The sequence below is a fragment of the Aythya marila genome (assembly GCF_965140915.1).
Source record: "Aythya marila genome assembly, chromosome: 20".
In the NCBI taxonomy this organism is placed as follows: Eukaryota; Metazoa; Chordata; class Aves; order Anseriformes; family Anatidae; genus Aythya; species Aythya marila.
In genome coordinates, this window is record NC_139061.1 from 11,752,212 (window position 1) to 11,766,232 (window position 14,021).

At 43.7% G+C, this 14,021-nt stretch overlaps 1 protein-coding gene across 3 annotated transcripts in view; it reads left to right on the forward strand.

The window, feature by feature from the left end:
• Nucleotides 1-741: 741 nt before the first annotated feature.
• The window catches only part of PITPNM3 (PITPNM family member 3), a 79,034-nt gene continuing 65,754 nt past the window's right edge, over nucleotides 742-14,021 (forward strand). For all 3 annotated transcript variants that reach the window (XM_082776230.1, XM_082776232.1, XM_082776231.1), the window contains exons 1-2: nucleotides 742-864; nucleotides 8,796-8,891. In XM_082776230.1, coding sequence (XP_082632356.1) covers nucleotides 843-864; nucleotides 8,796-8,891 — 118 coding nt within the window. In that variant the 5' untranslated portion in view covers nucleotides 742-842. The remainder of the gene's footprint in view (nucleotides 865-8,795; nucleotides 8,892-14,021) is intronic.

Below are 14,021 nucleotides of genomic sequence, written 5' to 3' on the forward strand. Positions count from 1 at the left end.
CTGGAGAAGCAGACTTCTCTCTATTTTGTCCTTAATGTGCCTCAAGTGAGGGTCTTGAAGAGGGAGAAAAATAGTCCCGCCCCGGACATGCCCTAGCTCAACTCGCTCGGCAGCGTGCAAGCAGCTCTCCAACCGTGGACTTGAAAGGCCTTGCGGCAGTTTGGCCACTGCACTGGCACGGCCTGGCAGTCCCCAAGGGCTTTTTGCCGTTAAATCCGGACCAGCCTCCTGCAGGAGCTGTTTGTGCGGCCGGTGCTGCCGCAGCGACCGAGGCCCGTGCCGCCGGCCAGCCCCCGGGCGCTCCGCAGCGGGCAGCAGACCGGAGGTAACTCCGGGCGGCCGGGGACAGGGCGGCAAGGAAAGGCGGCGAAGGAGAGCCGCAGGACGGGCCGGCCGCGGGCACTGAGGGCTTCAGCTCCGAGCGGCGGCCGCTCTGGGCTGCGGCTGGGCGGGCCCTGTGGGCGGGCGGGCTTGGGGAGTCCCGCGGCCGCGCCTCTGCTCGGGCCTCGCCCATCGCCCTCCCGGCCGCCGACGAGCAGCCGCATCAGCGGGGCTGCCGGCCCGGCTCGGCGCCCGGTCACGCCCGAGCCGCTCGCTGCGCCTTTAACGGCGGCGGCTGCGCCGCGGCGGGTGGGCTGCGCGGGGGGGACGGGGCGGCACGGCACGGCACGGCGGCGCCTCCCGGTCGCGTCTCTCGGCGCCGCAGGCGGGTGGGCGGTGCGGGACCTCCGCCGGGAGCAGATGGAGCGGCGGGGCGCGGGGTGCCGGCGCGCCGGGAGGGCCCCGCGGGCGAGCAGCTGACGCGGCCGGCGACGGCTTGGCCGGGAGCGGGGAGCCCCGAGATGGCGAAAGCTCCGCGCCCAGGTGAGCGGGGAGCCCGCGCGGCGGGAGGGGCCGGCCCGAGGGGAGGGGAAAGGTGGGGGGGGGACGCTCCCCGCGCACCGGCCGGCCTCGGGGGCAGACCACGCTCTGTGCCCGCCGCAGGCCGAGCCGCTCCGAGCCGGCCGCCCCGTCGTGGCCCTGTGCAGGGTGCCGCGGCCTGCCCAGCCCCGTGCCGACCCACGGGACCGGTAGGCGCAGGCTCCCGTAAACGAGACCCGGGCGCGTTCGCCCGAGCAGGGTCCGCTCTGCCTTCGGCGCTCCTGTAGGCCCTGTGTCCGCGATAGCGGGAGTCCCGCGTGGGGCGTCTGCCCAGGCCGCTGGTGTCCTGCTGCCTGCCGGCTCTCCTCCTCGGCGCTGGGCTGGGGCTGTGGAGGGTCTCCCGGTTCCGGAGGCTGCACCGTGGCTGCAGCCTGCTTGAAGCGATGCTCGCTGCTGCCTGACGTGGGAGAAGCAGAAAGGGACGTGGCAGCCGCGGGCTCCTCTGAAGACAATAAAGACGTGCTTGTTTGGGTAGTACCCCTTCAAAGGAAAATGCAGATCCAGACTCACTTGTGCTTACTGGCTCACATGTTTTTGCTTTTGCTTCCCTTGGAGTCTGAGCAATTTGGAGATCAGTTTGCTGGACTTTGGGCTGGAGAGATTGAGAGTACTGTGCGGCAAAGCCATGTAAGAATCATAGAACCACTAAGATTGGAAAAGACTTCCAAGATCATCTGGTCCAAACATCACCACACTACCAATGTCACCCATTAAACTGTGTCCCTAAGCACTACATCCAACCTTTCCTTGAATACCCTCAGGGACGGTGAATTCACCACCTCCCTGGGTGACCTGTTCCAGTGCCTAATCGCTCTTTCTGAGAAGAAATGCCTCCTAGTTTCGAACCTGAACCTCCCCTGGCACAACTTGAGGCCATTCCCTCTTTTCCTGTCACTAGTTATTTGTGAGGACAACCCCCAGCTCCTCACACCTTCCTTTCAGGTAGTTGTAGAGAGTAATGAGGTCTGTCTCCCCTGAGCCTCCGCTCCACCAGACTAAACAACCCGAGGGCGCTCAGTTTCTCCTTATAGGACTTGTGATCCAAACCCTTCACCAGCTTCATAGCCCTTCTCTGGACATGCTCCAGGGCTTCAGTGTCTTTCCTTTGGTGAGAGGCCCAAAATTGGACACAGTACTCAAGGTGCGGCCTTGCTAGAGCAGAGTACAGGGGAACGATCACCTCCCTGGTCCCGCTGGCTACACTTCTTGATACAAGCCAGGAAGCTGTTGGCCTTCTTGGCCACCTGGGCACACTGCTGGCTCATGTTCAGGTGAGTATCGACCAACACCCCCAGATTCTTTTCTTCTGCACAGCTTCCAGCCACTCTGCCCTAAGCCTGATGCCCCATGCTTGCTGGCAGCCACATCCCATGTAACACATGTTAGGTGCACGTGAGTGACCTTTGTCAGCTGGCAGAGCCCATGAGAAACCTCTTGCTGTTGCAGAAGTGTTTTTCTTCTTGGTTGAATTCTGAACCCATTACTTTTGGAGGTGACGGCCTAACTGTGCAATGACTAAATGCCTGTTGGTCTGTGTGTGAAACTTGCCTAGTGTTTGGTGCCAGTCCGTTTATCTGTCAGTGTAGCTTTACAGTTGCATGGTAGCATGACATCTAAAACCAAGTTATTTTTCCCAACAGGATTATTTGATTTTATTTTTTAATATTTCCCCAAGGTAGGCATGGATTGCAGGCAGCCCTGAGAAAAACAGCATTCAGGAATGTGAGAACATCAATCACTTTAGAAAATGGAAGTAGAGTATAGAACTAAATGATTGGTTTTAGTCTTTGATAGACAAAGTATTAATCAAAAGTGTAAAAAGTCACGTTGTTTTTTTGGGGCATTGGTTTGCTGTCCTTTTAACTTTGATAGGAAGAAGGATGTGGTGTTTTCACTTCGTGGTAGTTTGGTAGCTTTATGTTGTCACTGCTTTTTGACTTAAGGAAATGCAAGAACCATCCATTCACAAAAGAGCTCTTTCAAAACGTATCTGACGTAGGAGCAGAGCAAATGTGCAGCTTGTAGAAATGGAGCCTATGGAGTTACCTACATGAGCAAGAATATGCACAAACAAGCAAATGTTGTGGCTGTTTTGCCTTGCAGCCATGAGCATTTCTGTGGCCTTGTCATAAATGCAAAGACCGTAATTCTATGAACCACAACATCTGGTTGATCAGTTTTGAATGGCACATGTGCTTATGATGGGCTTTTAGAGGCAGTAATCTTGACTTGTTTGAGTAGCCAGATCTCACCTATTGGACGTAAGGTCTTAAGCAAAATCCCTGCAAAGAACTTGCTAGGGCACTTGCAGAACTGTAGGTTGCCGACCACATTGGGACAACTGCAGCTCGCTACCTGGCATGTCCCTGTGGGTGGTGTGATATCTGTTCTTAATCTTTATTTCCTTGTGTAACAGACAGCAGTGACTCAAAAATGCCAGATCCTTCACAGAAAGCAAAAATGTCTGCACTAGGAAAGTACTTTCAGATGTGATGCAGGCAGTCCACCTACAGTCATTTCAGGGAAAGGTTAGAGAATATTCATATGTTCCCTGGTTTTGAGGAGTGAGTTTGGAGGAGGTGGTGAAGCTGCTAAGAAAAAGGGTAAAGTTAATTTCTGCTGTGGGAGATCTGGCATCTGAAGCATCAAGAAACAGCTCTAAAAGATGTACTGTATTTATAGGAAAGCTTGATCTAGGATTTGGAGCGTGAACCACCATGTTCAACCTCCTCTCTGTTCTTTCATCTCATCAGTAATGCCATAAGGTGCAAGACAGAAAATGCCACTGGTACCTTAAAATAGGGGATGAAAGGCCTGCATGGCTTAGCTTCTTTTTTTTTGTGGTTGTTGTTGTTTTGTTTCCTGTGCTCGGTGAACAAATATATGCCTGTCCATACCATCTGTTGCAGAACTGTCAGTTGAAGGATGTACAGAGTAGGTAGCCAGGGACTTGTCATTGCTAAAGTGCTATTAGTAGAAAGGCACTGAGTGAGGAAATAGGAGAGAGAAGTTGGTTATATTGGGTACTTAGCCCACAGTGGTGTCTGGACTGTTTCTCCAATTAGCCCTTTCACTTCTTAACATGGGAACTTGCATTTCACACGGACATTTTCTGCCTTCTATCTGTGTATTTGTAGTGTATCTGTGGCTGAGTCAACTAGGCTCTTCGCTCTCCCTTTTATTTTTTATGTAGGGACAGGTGCAGCCACTATGAGAATAAATGGGTGCCCAGGCCCTTTGCTGTTTTTAGCTTTTCTGTTGTCCATCCAACACTATCTTCAAGCTGCTTCTCTTCTCCACTTCTTGTCCCAAGCTGCTTACTTTCTGATGATTTCATTCTGCTGTTAATGCTTCCCTTCAGCCCTCAATTCTTGCCTGTTTGTATCTGTCAGCCCTTTCCGTGCCTGTTAGAAACCCAGTCTTAGTACCCTGCCTCTGTCAGCCCAGGTCTGCTCTCAGAGAAATTCTGTTTACATCTCTTCTCTGGGCTTCAGTTTCTCTGATAAACATAATGACTTTGCTTACTCTAGACCCCTGCTTACTTGATTCCTCTTTCAAGATGACCATTTTTTAAAATTCTTTTTTTTCCCCACCTACATATTCCTGCCCCCTTGCCTTTCATCTTCTTGCCTGTTAAACCAGGATCTTGCTCCTAATTCTTGTTGTCGAAGTTCCCACTCCTGTCCACTGTTTAATTTTTCCTGATTAACCCCCCTTCTGTCCTCTTTCCAAAGTGCCAGCAATACTTCCACATCTGCAATTCATAGGACTGTAAGCATATGCAAATTACAGAAGTGCCTGTACTGGGCGTGCTGCAAGTTCCTGAATGCAAAATGTAGTTTGATCTGGTGCCTTGCTGACAACAGGGGGAATCTTGTGTATCTCCACCTCTTTTCTAGGCCAGCTCACAAGCTTCAACAGCTCTTCTGCAGTCTTGTTCTGGGAACAAAAGAGGTGGAAAACTTCATTATTTTAAAATTTTGGAACATTTCTGCTAGATTTCCAGGCTCAACCACAGGGGCATGTGAGTGCTCTCCCTCGTGGGAGGAAGGCAATAAGATCATATCCCTTGTAAGCAGCTACCATTTAGACTGGTTGGAGCCCCACTGCCCACTCCCTTATTGGCCTTCCTTTCCACTTTGGCCTCCCACTCCTTTGTTTGCCCCTCCAGCCCAGCTCTTTATTTTCCTCACCAGCTTGACCTGCCAGTCTGATTTTCCTCTCCCATTCTCCCATGACACTCCACCTCTGGACTCCTGATATTTCCTTGGCATTGTGCACTCTCCCCCTTGGCCTCCTGCACCACTTCAGCCTCCTCATCTGACCAACCACCTGCTCCATCCTGGACTCCTGCTCTGGCCACCTTCCATCGTGTGTGAGGGCTTTCTTTGAACATCAGTTTTTACCCTGGAATAATTGGAGGGAGTATCCATATCTCCCTCTTTCTTGCCTGAGCTCTTGAGTCCAAGGAGGGCCTCCAGTAGTTAACATTCACATATTTTAAAGTACATCTTCAATTTCATGTTTGCTAAAGAAGAAAGAAAACATAACTAGAAAATAACAGTGGGTAATTTTAACCTCCAGTAAGACTTAACTATGTAGTCACTAGGTAACACTGTGTGGGTAGTTCAGTTAAATCACTTTTTGGGTAGGCAGGATGCATCTGAAACCAGCAGAACAGAAAGAAGTATTATGCAACAGCAGTCAATGTCAACAGCAACGGTCATTCCATCTACCCAGCATCTCTTTGCAAATGGAAAAAACAACTTGTGCTTTTTAATTTTAAATTTCTAGCCAGATCCAGAAGCCAGGCAACATATTTACTGTGTTAAATAATACCTCCAATGTAAATCAAGCAGAGCAACACTTTCACAAGACAAAGGGATCTGCGTTTAAGTGTATGTTTGAGTTTTGCTCTGATGAATTAACTACCTTTAATGTAAAACAGTGGTCAATTAATTACTGAAATATTAAAGCAGTGGTCACTTTAATATTCTCCGTTTCAAGGTTGTTGTGAACATTCTGCATTGCTGCTAAGGTGTGAATTGGGCAGTTCTGCAGAGTTCTGAATGAGCTGCCATATGTTTTAGGCGTTACATATTCACTAGGGTTCAAACCCCTTGCCTTCTTTTTCCCCCGTGTACTACAGCCTAACAAAAAAATTCTGTCAACTGTATCCTCACACAAATCAGTTGTTTGATGTGATAATGGAAATCAAACACTATGAAATTAGAATGGATGTTGGCAATAAACTACCAAGAATCTGTAAAGTACTTGTCATTGCTTTTCTGAATCACAGTGTATAATGCAAAAATGAAATTGAATTTCAGTAATGTAGAGACAACTATGAGTACCATTTGATCTGTAGTAGTGCATAGTCGTATCTATTCATTGGGAGGAAGATGGGAAGGAGTCCCAATAAAAAGCATTTTCACCTAAGATGCAGTAAAAGAGGTCTCAGGTTGTGGCCTTTCAGTGAAGTTATTACTAAACTAAGAAGCATGAGAAGAAAATATTAAACATCTTTAGCCAAAAGAATGGAGGTACCTTACTAACAATGGGAAGGTCAGAAAGTTTATTGCTATTTGTTTCTTCCTCTGATCTCCACACCTTTCCCTGTAACAGTCAGGCTAATATCTGCAAGTCCAAGTTCACATAAAGAAGGGCCTTTTCTGTGCTCATTTCTTCAAATGTGACCTTCATCAAAACTTCTGTACTGACTTAACTATTTCAGAGGAAATGTGTATCAACATGAAACCCAATGAATTAAAAATAATCAACAAAAAAAAAAAACGCACAACCAAAGCAACAACAACAACAAAAAAAATCAGAATGGAAACTGAAATAGAAACCAGAAAAATCAGGTATAGGATGGGGAAAGTACTATGAATTCCTGCAACGTTAATGGTTCTACTGATTTCAGTTGGATTAAATATGTGCATAAAATTAAGTATTCAGATGACATCTGGCAGGATTATAGTCTGTATTGGCACATATACCTGGCCTAGAGTCACAAGTCTGTTAAAACTGTAATTTAACCACGCAGTTTTATAATGAGGTGGTTGCAGCTGTGAGAGTAGCTAGAGGAGATGAGAAGCTTCCAATTTGTTAGTGTCGTAGTTGGCTCAAACACAAGTGTTCTCTTTAGGATGCAAGGAAATGGCCTCAAGTTGTGCAAGAAGAGGTTTAAGTTAGATAGTTGTAGGTATTAGATATTTCAGACATTGTGCTTAGGGATGTGGTTTAGTGGTGGACATAGTAGTGTTAGGCAATGATTAGACTTGATGGTGGTTTTTTTTTGTTGTTGTTGTTGTGTTTGTTTTTTTTCTTGCTGGCATTTCTATTCCTTGTACCTTCTCCCATCAATGCCAGTCCAGTCTGTAAACTGATCAGTGGTTGGTGCAATCTTAAGAGTGGTGCATTAGTTTACAATTAAAGTGTATTAGCCTGTCTGTATTCATGCACATGTCCTGCTCTGCAACAGAAAAAGTAAAAGTTGAATTCGCTTTCCACCAAGTTAGAACCATACAGGAAGTGTAAACAGAGAATTCAGCTTCTCTGCACACTACTGCCAGATCTGCTTTGGTCTTCTTACTAGCTGTTACTGTGCCTATGTGCTCAGGGCAAACACAGTCAGCTGCCTGTGTAACAGGTGAGTGTAGCAACCTGCGGTACTGTGCAAAAGAAGGCAGTTTAGATAGGAAGCTTTGCTTCTGCTTCTTCTAGAGGAAAAGACACAATGCATTTCTGTGGACTGTCTGCTGTGTGAAAATATTCCCCTTGTCTCCTACTGTCAGTCTGGTGTGTTGCCTAAACAGCCTCTGGAAACTAGTACATGTGCCTCTAGTTCAGCTACTGTGAATGAATTGCAAATTACTGATGTAGTGGGTTTCTGTTAAACTCATTGCATTTATAGATAGCTTCCCCATCCTCGGAAACTCTGGTACTGAACAGCTAAAATGAAATGTTAGCTGCTGCCCTGCTTGTAAAAATTGCTGAAGTCTGGCTGCTAAGAACCAGTCAGCAAATCTGGTATTTGAAGAGAAAGTTAATTGACTTAGAAGGAACAAATGTCATCACCAAGGAGGTAGTCTGTATTTTGAAGTAGGTCTGCTCTTTTCCTTCTCTGAAATGAAATAATAGAATATGCAGCAGTTGACACTGTAAATGAAATCAATGAGTCCAGGCAATGCCAGTGTTTAATGCAATCAGGGGATGTTAATAGAGTCCTATGAGGATGGCTAATGCTAAGCTGTTGGCACAGAATGAAGCAGACTGAGTAAGACTAATGCACTAGGGCAATGCAATTGCAGTCCAGCCAGCAAATAAATACGGGTGTGAAGAACTGCAGCTAGCTTGCACAGATTTCTGCTGTTGACTGTGGCTGTGTTTAAGTTGCTTCTAAATCTAGAAGCATTCCTAGTGCAGTATTATAAAACTGGTGCTGCCAAGGGCTTTTTTGGTGGCCAGAATTTTCCCCTGTGGATTTGTGATATTTTTCCCTGCCTTCCATTCACATTCTGTGTCAAAACTCCAAGGTTGCTGGAGGCACAAGCTTTCTTTGTGGGGCCAGCACTGTTATTGATTATGAGTCAGGCTAGTTGTAGTTCTTCTCCAGGAAGCTGCTGTTTAATTGGATTTTTATTATTATTATTATTTTTTTAATATTGCTGCTACAAAGAGTAAGAAAATAGCATTCAGAGTGTATCTGGAAAATTCTGGCTGTCTTTTTGAGATTAAAGTATGTGTCCTGACCAAGTGGATCCTCTTGAGCCATCTACACAAGCTGTTAGTTAATGTATTTTTTTTTCTTTGAAGCCTGGAGCTCAGGTGAGCATTCCCTTTGGTTAATGTGAGTCTCTCTGTATTTCCAGCTGGTCTGCGCCGATTCAGTGGTGCTCAGTGGCACATGCAGAATGTCCTCAAAGACTCTGTGGAGAGCTCCGATGATGAATTCTTTGATGCGCGAGGTCAGTGCACGCTTTTGTCCTCCTCTCCTCATTCTTTCCAGTTTTGCAGCAAGTAGTTGAGCTTCTTTAGGAATGGACTGACAACGTTGTCCTCAACTGACTGAGATATAGAAGAAAAAAATAATAATAGAATAAGATCTTGTTACAAGGATTTATGAGTGGGCCTAAATTTATGGGAGATTGGTGAAGTACTGGTGTGGATGAATGAGCTGCATCTGGTGTCAGAAGAAGCATGTCTGCAGAAGTCCATAGCTTTGTGGGGTCTCTTGGGCCCAGCTTGTTTACAGGTCAGGTAATATATGATGTTAGAGTTAAGTGCTCTGTTTTATAGCTCTGATGATGACCATGAGTGTCTGTGTTACTGATGGCCAGCCTTTAAAATTCATGGCCTAGATTTTCTACTGGCAAAATGTTGACTGATGTGCCTGGAAGTTCTGCTTGTTCAAGAAGCAGCAATATTTTAATGTTTGTGGTTTTAATCAGGAGAATCCAAAATACAACACTCCCTGTGTATCTAATGAGACCCTGAACTTTGGCATCTTTTTTTAAGGTGCCAAGTTTCGTTCTGAAGTGAGAGTAGAGGTTGTAGTTTGTGTGCATGCACAGTGCAAGATGGAGAGTCTAGTTTTGCTTTTGTTTGTGTGACCCAAACCTAATGCTTTTCTGATCTATTTCATTTGCTTTTCTGAAGAGAATAACCCATAGGAGAGAAATTATTTTGCTACTACTTTGAAATACAGCTATAGGATCTTTCATAATGTGAGCTATTGTGGTCGTAGTTACATCCTCATGTTACCTGGAAGTCAGGGGTAAAGGGTAATGGAATAAACTTGTAGAATGTCATTTATCTTTTGTGGAAAGTTGGATTCATTAAGTACTTAATACCAATATTAAGTATTTGGTCAAAGGGAGAGGGAATATCATATCCCTCCCCTTCCATATTTGTTGAGATTTCTCTTCTAGTTTAAAGTTAACCTAATCCAAACTGGAAAACTCAACTGTCCCATGGGGAATTTGGTTTCGGTTTGGGTATGCTTTTTATTTTTAGTTTGGTTGTTTCAGATAACGGCATGCTTAGCAGATGTTCTGCTGATTTCTGAGTGCAATAAAATCTGATGCTTTGCAAAGGAAATGGATATATTACTTCTGATAGCTAAGATTGTCATTGAGTTTCTCCATCTGCTGGATTTTCTCTCTATAATAAATATCATTTCCCAGCATTCTGTTTTTCTTGAATGAGACCTTGTTCTGAGGAAATACATTTTCTTTTATGGGACTGCTTTGGCTTCAGTGTCATTGCTGTTTGGGTGTCTGGAGATGCATGGTGGTACTGAAAATGGTAGTAAGTGCTTATAAGGCAGTATTTGGCATTAAATGTCTGCTGTGATGCAGTGTATTCTGTATTTCAGTATGTTTTTTGTTTCCTTTGTGGGTGGGATTGTTGCAGGAATGGTTGGCAACCAAACATGGCCACATCTTGTGTTTTCATGTTGGCATAAGCCTGAGTTGAAATTCAGCATAGAGGAGCTGTTTTGTCAGGGTTTATTAGTTGCTTTAAAAATGCATGGGTAAGAGGAGAACAGTGAAAACTAAACAGCTTTTTCTGGGGAGATCAGCTCTGTGCTCTTGACTGGTTTGTAAGATAGCTTTGAAGAAGATGCATCTTGCTGCATTATACTGATCTCACTCCACCAGGGGAAAACCCCAAAACTCTGAACCAACTGATAAATCTCTGACTTATTTCTGTGAGACTAAAATTGCAATATTATTTTCCAAAACAAACTGTTTCTAGACAGATATAATTAGTATTAGCCTTATTATAGAATCATAGAATCACAGAATGGCTTGGGTTGGAACGGATCGTAAATATCATCTAACTCCAACCCTCCTGCCATAGGCAGGGATGGATCCCACTAGTTCATGCTGGCCATGGCCCCATCCAGCCTGGCCTTGAACACTTCCAGGGTTGGGGCATCCACAACTTCTCTGGACACGCTGTTCCAGTGCCTCATACAGTGAAGAATTTCCTCCTAATGTTTATGATAGTTATTAGTAAAGTACCTGCAAGGTGTTTTGTGTTTTTGTTTTGTTTCGTTTTGTTTTTGTGTGGATTCTCTTGGAAACAAAGTTAACGGTTAATAAATACCACATTTGTGATACGATGTGAATGGTAGCATTGCTGTTCACAGGAGATCTTGTAACTACTGTCTAACCTAGTTCAAGTTCAGTTGAACTCAACTTCCAGTTATTTTTGATCTAAAGTTGTCGACCAGATGAGAACTGACCAACCATTAAAATATCTTCTTCATCATTCCTTCACTGAGTGCAATAAGTTTCTAAATCAGACTGTGGGGGCACTTTTAACAGGGATACAAAACCCTTTCTTCCCTCCTAAGCATGTAACAGATGTTACAATCCAAAATCTGCTTACAGCTCTACTAAAGATCAAAGAGGTGGCATGTAATACAGCAGCATCATTTTTTCCAGATGAATTTATTTAGTCTGTTTAAAAACTTTGGTTGTTATTTCTGTTTTCTTAAATTGATCTTTAGAGAACTGGCATCTGTATTGCTGTGTTCATAAAAAGAGGAAGCCGATAGCTATGTGCTGTGTATTTCAAGCCAGGCTTTGCCTGTGCTTTGTCAAGGTTCTTAATCATGAAAGAGGCTATGGTAGCTTTCTGCTATTTAAGTGTTGCTTTTAATTTGCTGCATCATGCTCTCCTGAAAATAGACCCACTGGTCTAATTTATTTAATTTTAAACTGCTCTGCTGAGAAACTTGCATATTATTTGACAGTGCTGCCTTGAACTAAAGTGGAAGTTTGGAGGATCTAAATGTTTCTCAGCATGAGCGTGTTCAATGGCAACAGTGGGATGTAAAGTTCTGTTGTGCTTAGAAAAAAACTCTTTATGTATGATGATGCTGTCCCTCATTCACTAAAGTACCGACATCTTAAGAAAAGACTGTGTTGCAAAAATGTGTACTGAATGTCTTAATGTTAAGAAATTAATCTTTGCCTGCCTCGGTGTTTGTTTCCCCCTGCTTAGTGAGTTTAAATATTAGTGGCAGACACTTCTGTAAGCAGGTCGTTTTCCATGTGATACATTCATTTTTGATGATGTATGAATAAATTTCTAGAGTTACCAATAATAAATGTGTGATTTACCATCTGTTTGAAAGAGACCAAGTGATTGCTTCTAGTACTACACCCACGTCTGTGATATTAGAGCAGTTCTTAGTCTTCTGGTGTTTGCAATCTATGGACACCATGTGCAGCCTTGCATCACCTTCACTGCTCACAGGACTTTCCAAGGCACAAAGATAGGTATTAAAGTTTCCAGATATTTCAGTGCAAACTGTGTGCAACAGTCTTCTCAACATCCCTGTTCACAAATCTTTTTTAGCTGTTGCTTAAAACCAGATAGTTCTATTCGTGGTTACGGTGAATTAGCTGTGTAATTTAAAGCCAATAAAGTCTCTTTTATAAATGGCAAATTTGATGCTGGAATTGAGTTGTTCCATAGCAGATAAAATACAATCATGACAACACCAGTTTAAGTATTTTAAAATACATTTTTGAAACATCATATACTTTTATTATTGATGACTGTGATGTGCTGTGAATTTACCCAAAGAGTGATAAAATGTGATATGTTTCCCATTTTGTTCAGTGCAGATGATGACATTTTTGTATGAGCAATAATTTAGTAGCATATCAGATTGACACAATGAATGTGAGAAGAGATATCCTCTTCCCAGGGTTCATGGGTGTTAAAGGAACCTTGTAGTTCACTGAACTTAGTCTAGATTCTTTTTGGAGAAAAATGGCCTGTCACACTAAAAAAAAAAAAATAAATAAATAAGTAAATAAATAAATCTGGCTGTGTAAATGCCATAAATTTGGGAATTTGGGGTGGCTGTCTTGAAGGTGTTTTTTTCTTTTTTTTCTTCCAGAGTAACTTAGCTCTGAAAATCAAGAATACTGAAGGTTACATAAATTAACAACCACCCAAACTAGAAAGATGGGAAAGAGGGGAGGGATGAGGTCTTATCCCTAATTTTTGAAAAGCATCCCATGCTCCTAGCAAAATTAATGCTTAAGAACAATCTCCACATTTCTGTTAAACTCCAATGATTCAAAAGCTTATGGAACCTTCCCTCCCAAAACCTCACTCACTCTGAAATTCTTAGAACAGGATATAGCAGGAGTTGCTCAGGCCCAACTGAAATAGGTCCTGTTTTATGTCAACAACAGTTCTGGGCCTGGCATGCTGTATTCCATGTGCTAGCACGTTTGGTATGCAATTGATGGAATTTTGGAATGGAGAAGACAATCCCAAAACTTCCCTTTTCCACTCTACTGCCTCCATTTTCTCAGATCATCTTTTTTTTGAGATAAACTGCTTTTGAATCAGAATGTCTGTTCAGTATTTTTTTAGATTTCTAATGCTGTCTACTGAATCAGCCGTTCTATAGCAGGATGATTTCCAAGGTTTGGAAGGAAGAGGATAAGTGTGTTTATACAGTACTCCGCATACTATGTTTTAAATGCATTTGGGAGAAATGTCACAATATTCTTAGTTCTTGAGCATAGGGAACTATTGATTTTAGTGTATAATACAGCTTTCATTAAATACTTTTTAATTGTTTAATGTCAGGGTAGTTTATGTAGTCTGAAATGCTCCTGATAACAATAGCTGTCCTTTTTATAACCATTACTTGAAATAAAATGTGACTGCTATGTATAGATAATGAACAACATCTGCTAGCCAGTTGTTAATGCTCTAGTAACAGACTTCTAGTGAGAGATGAGAATTTAATATGAGAGAAACTTCTTACGTGGATCAAAATTAAGTGTGTCTGTGGAAGACGTAGAAGATGAAGAGTGAGAGATGGTGCTCTGTTTCTGTTCTATGTTCAGTGAGAACAGGATGGCTAAATCGTTCAGGCTGTATTGAAATCCTAAGCTTTAGTGAGTGGAAGAGATGGAAGTAGAAATGAAAAACAGCCTCTGTTGATTTTTCTCCAAGTTGCCTTTGTGCATTTCAGTAGTGACTTGCCATGTAGTTTAAACCAGCTGTCTTACAGATTTCAGCAGTTTCTATGTTCCCTGTGAAGCGGGTATTGT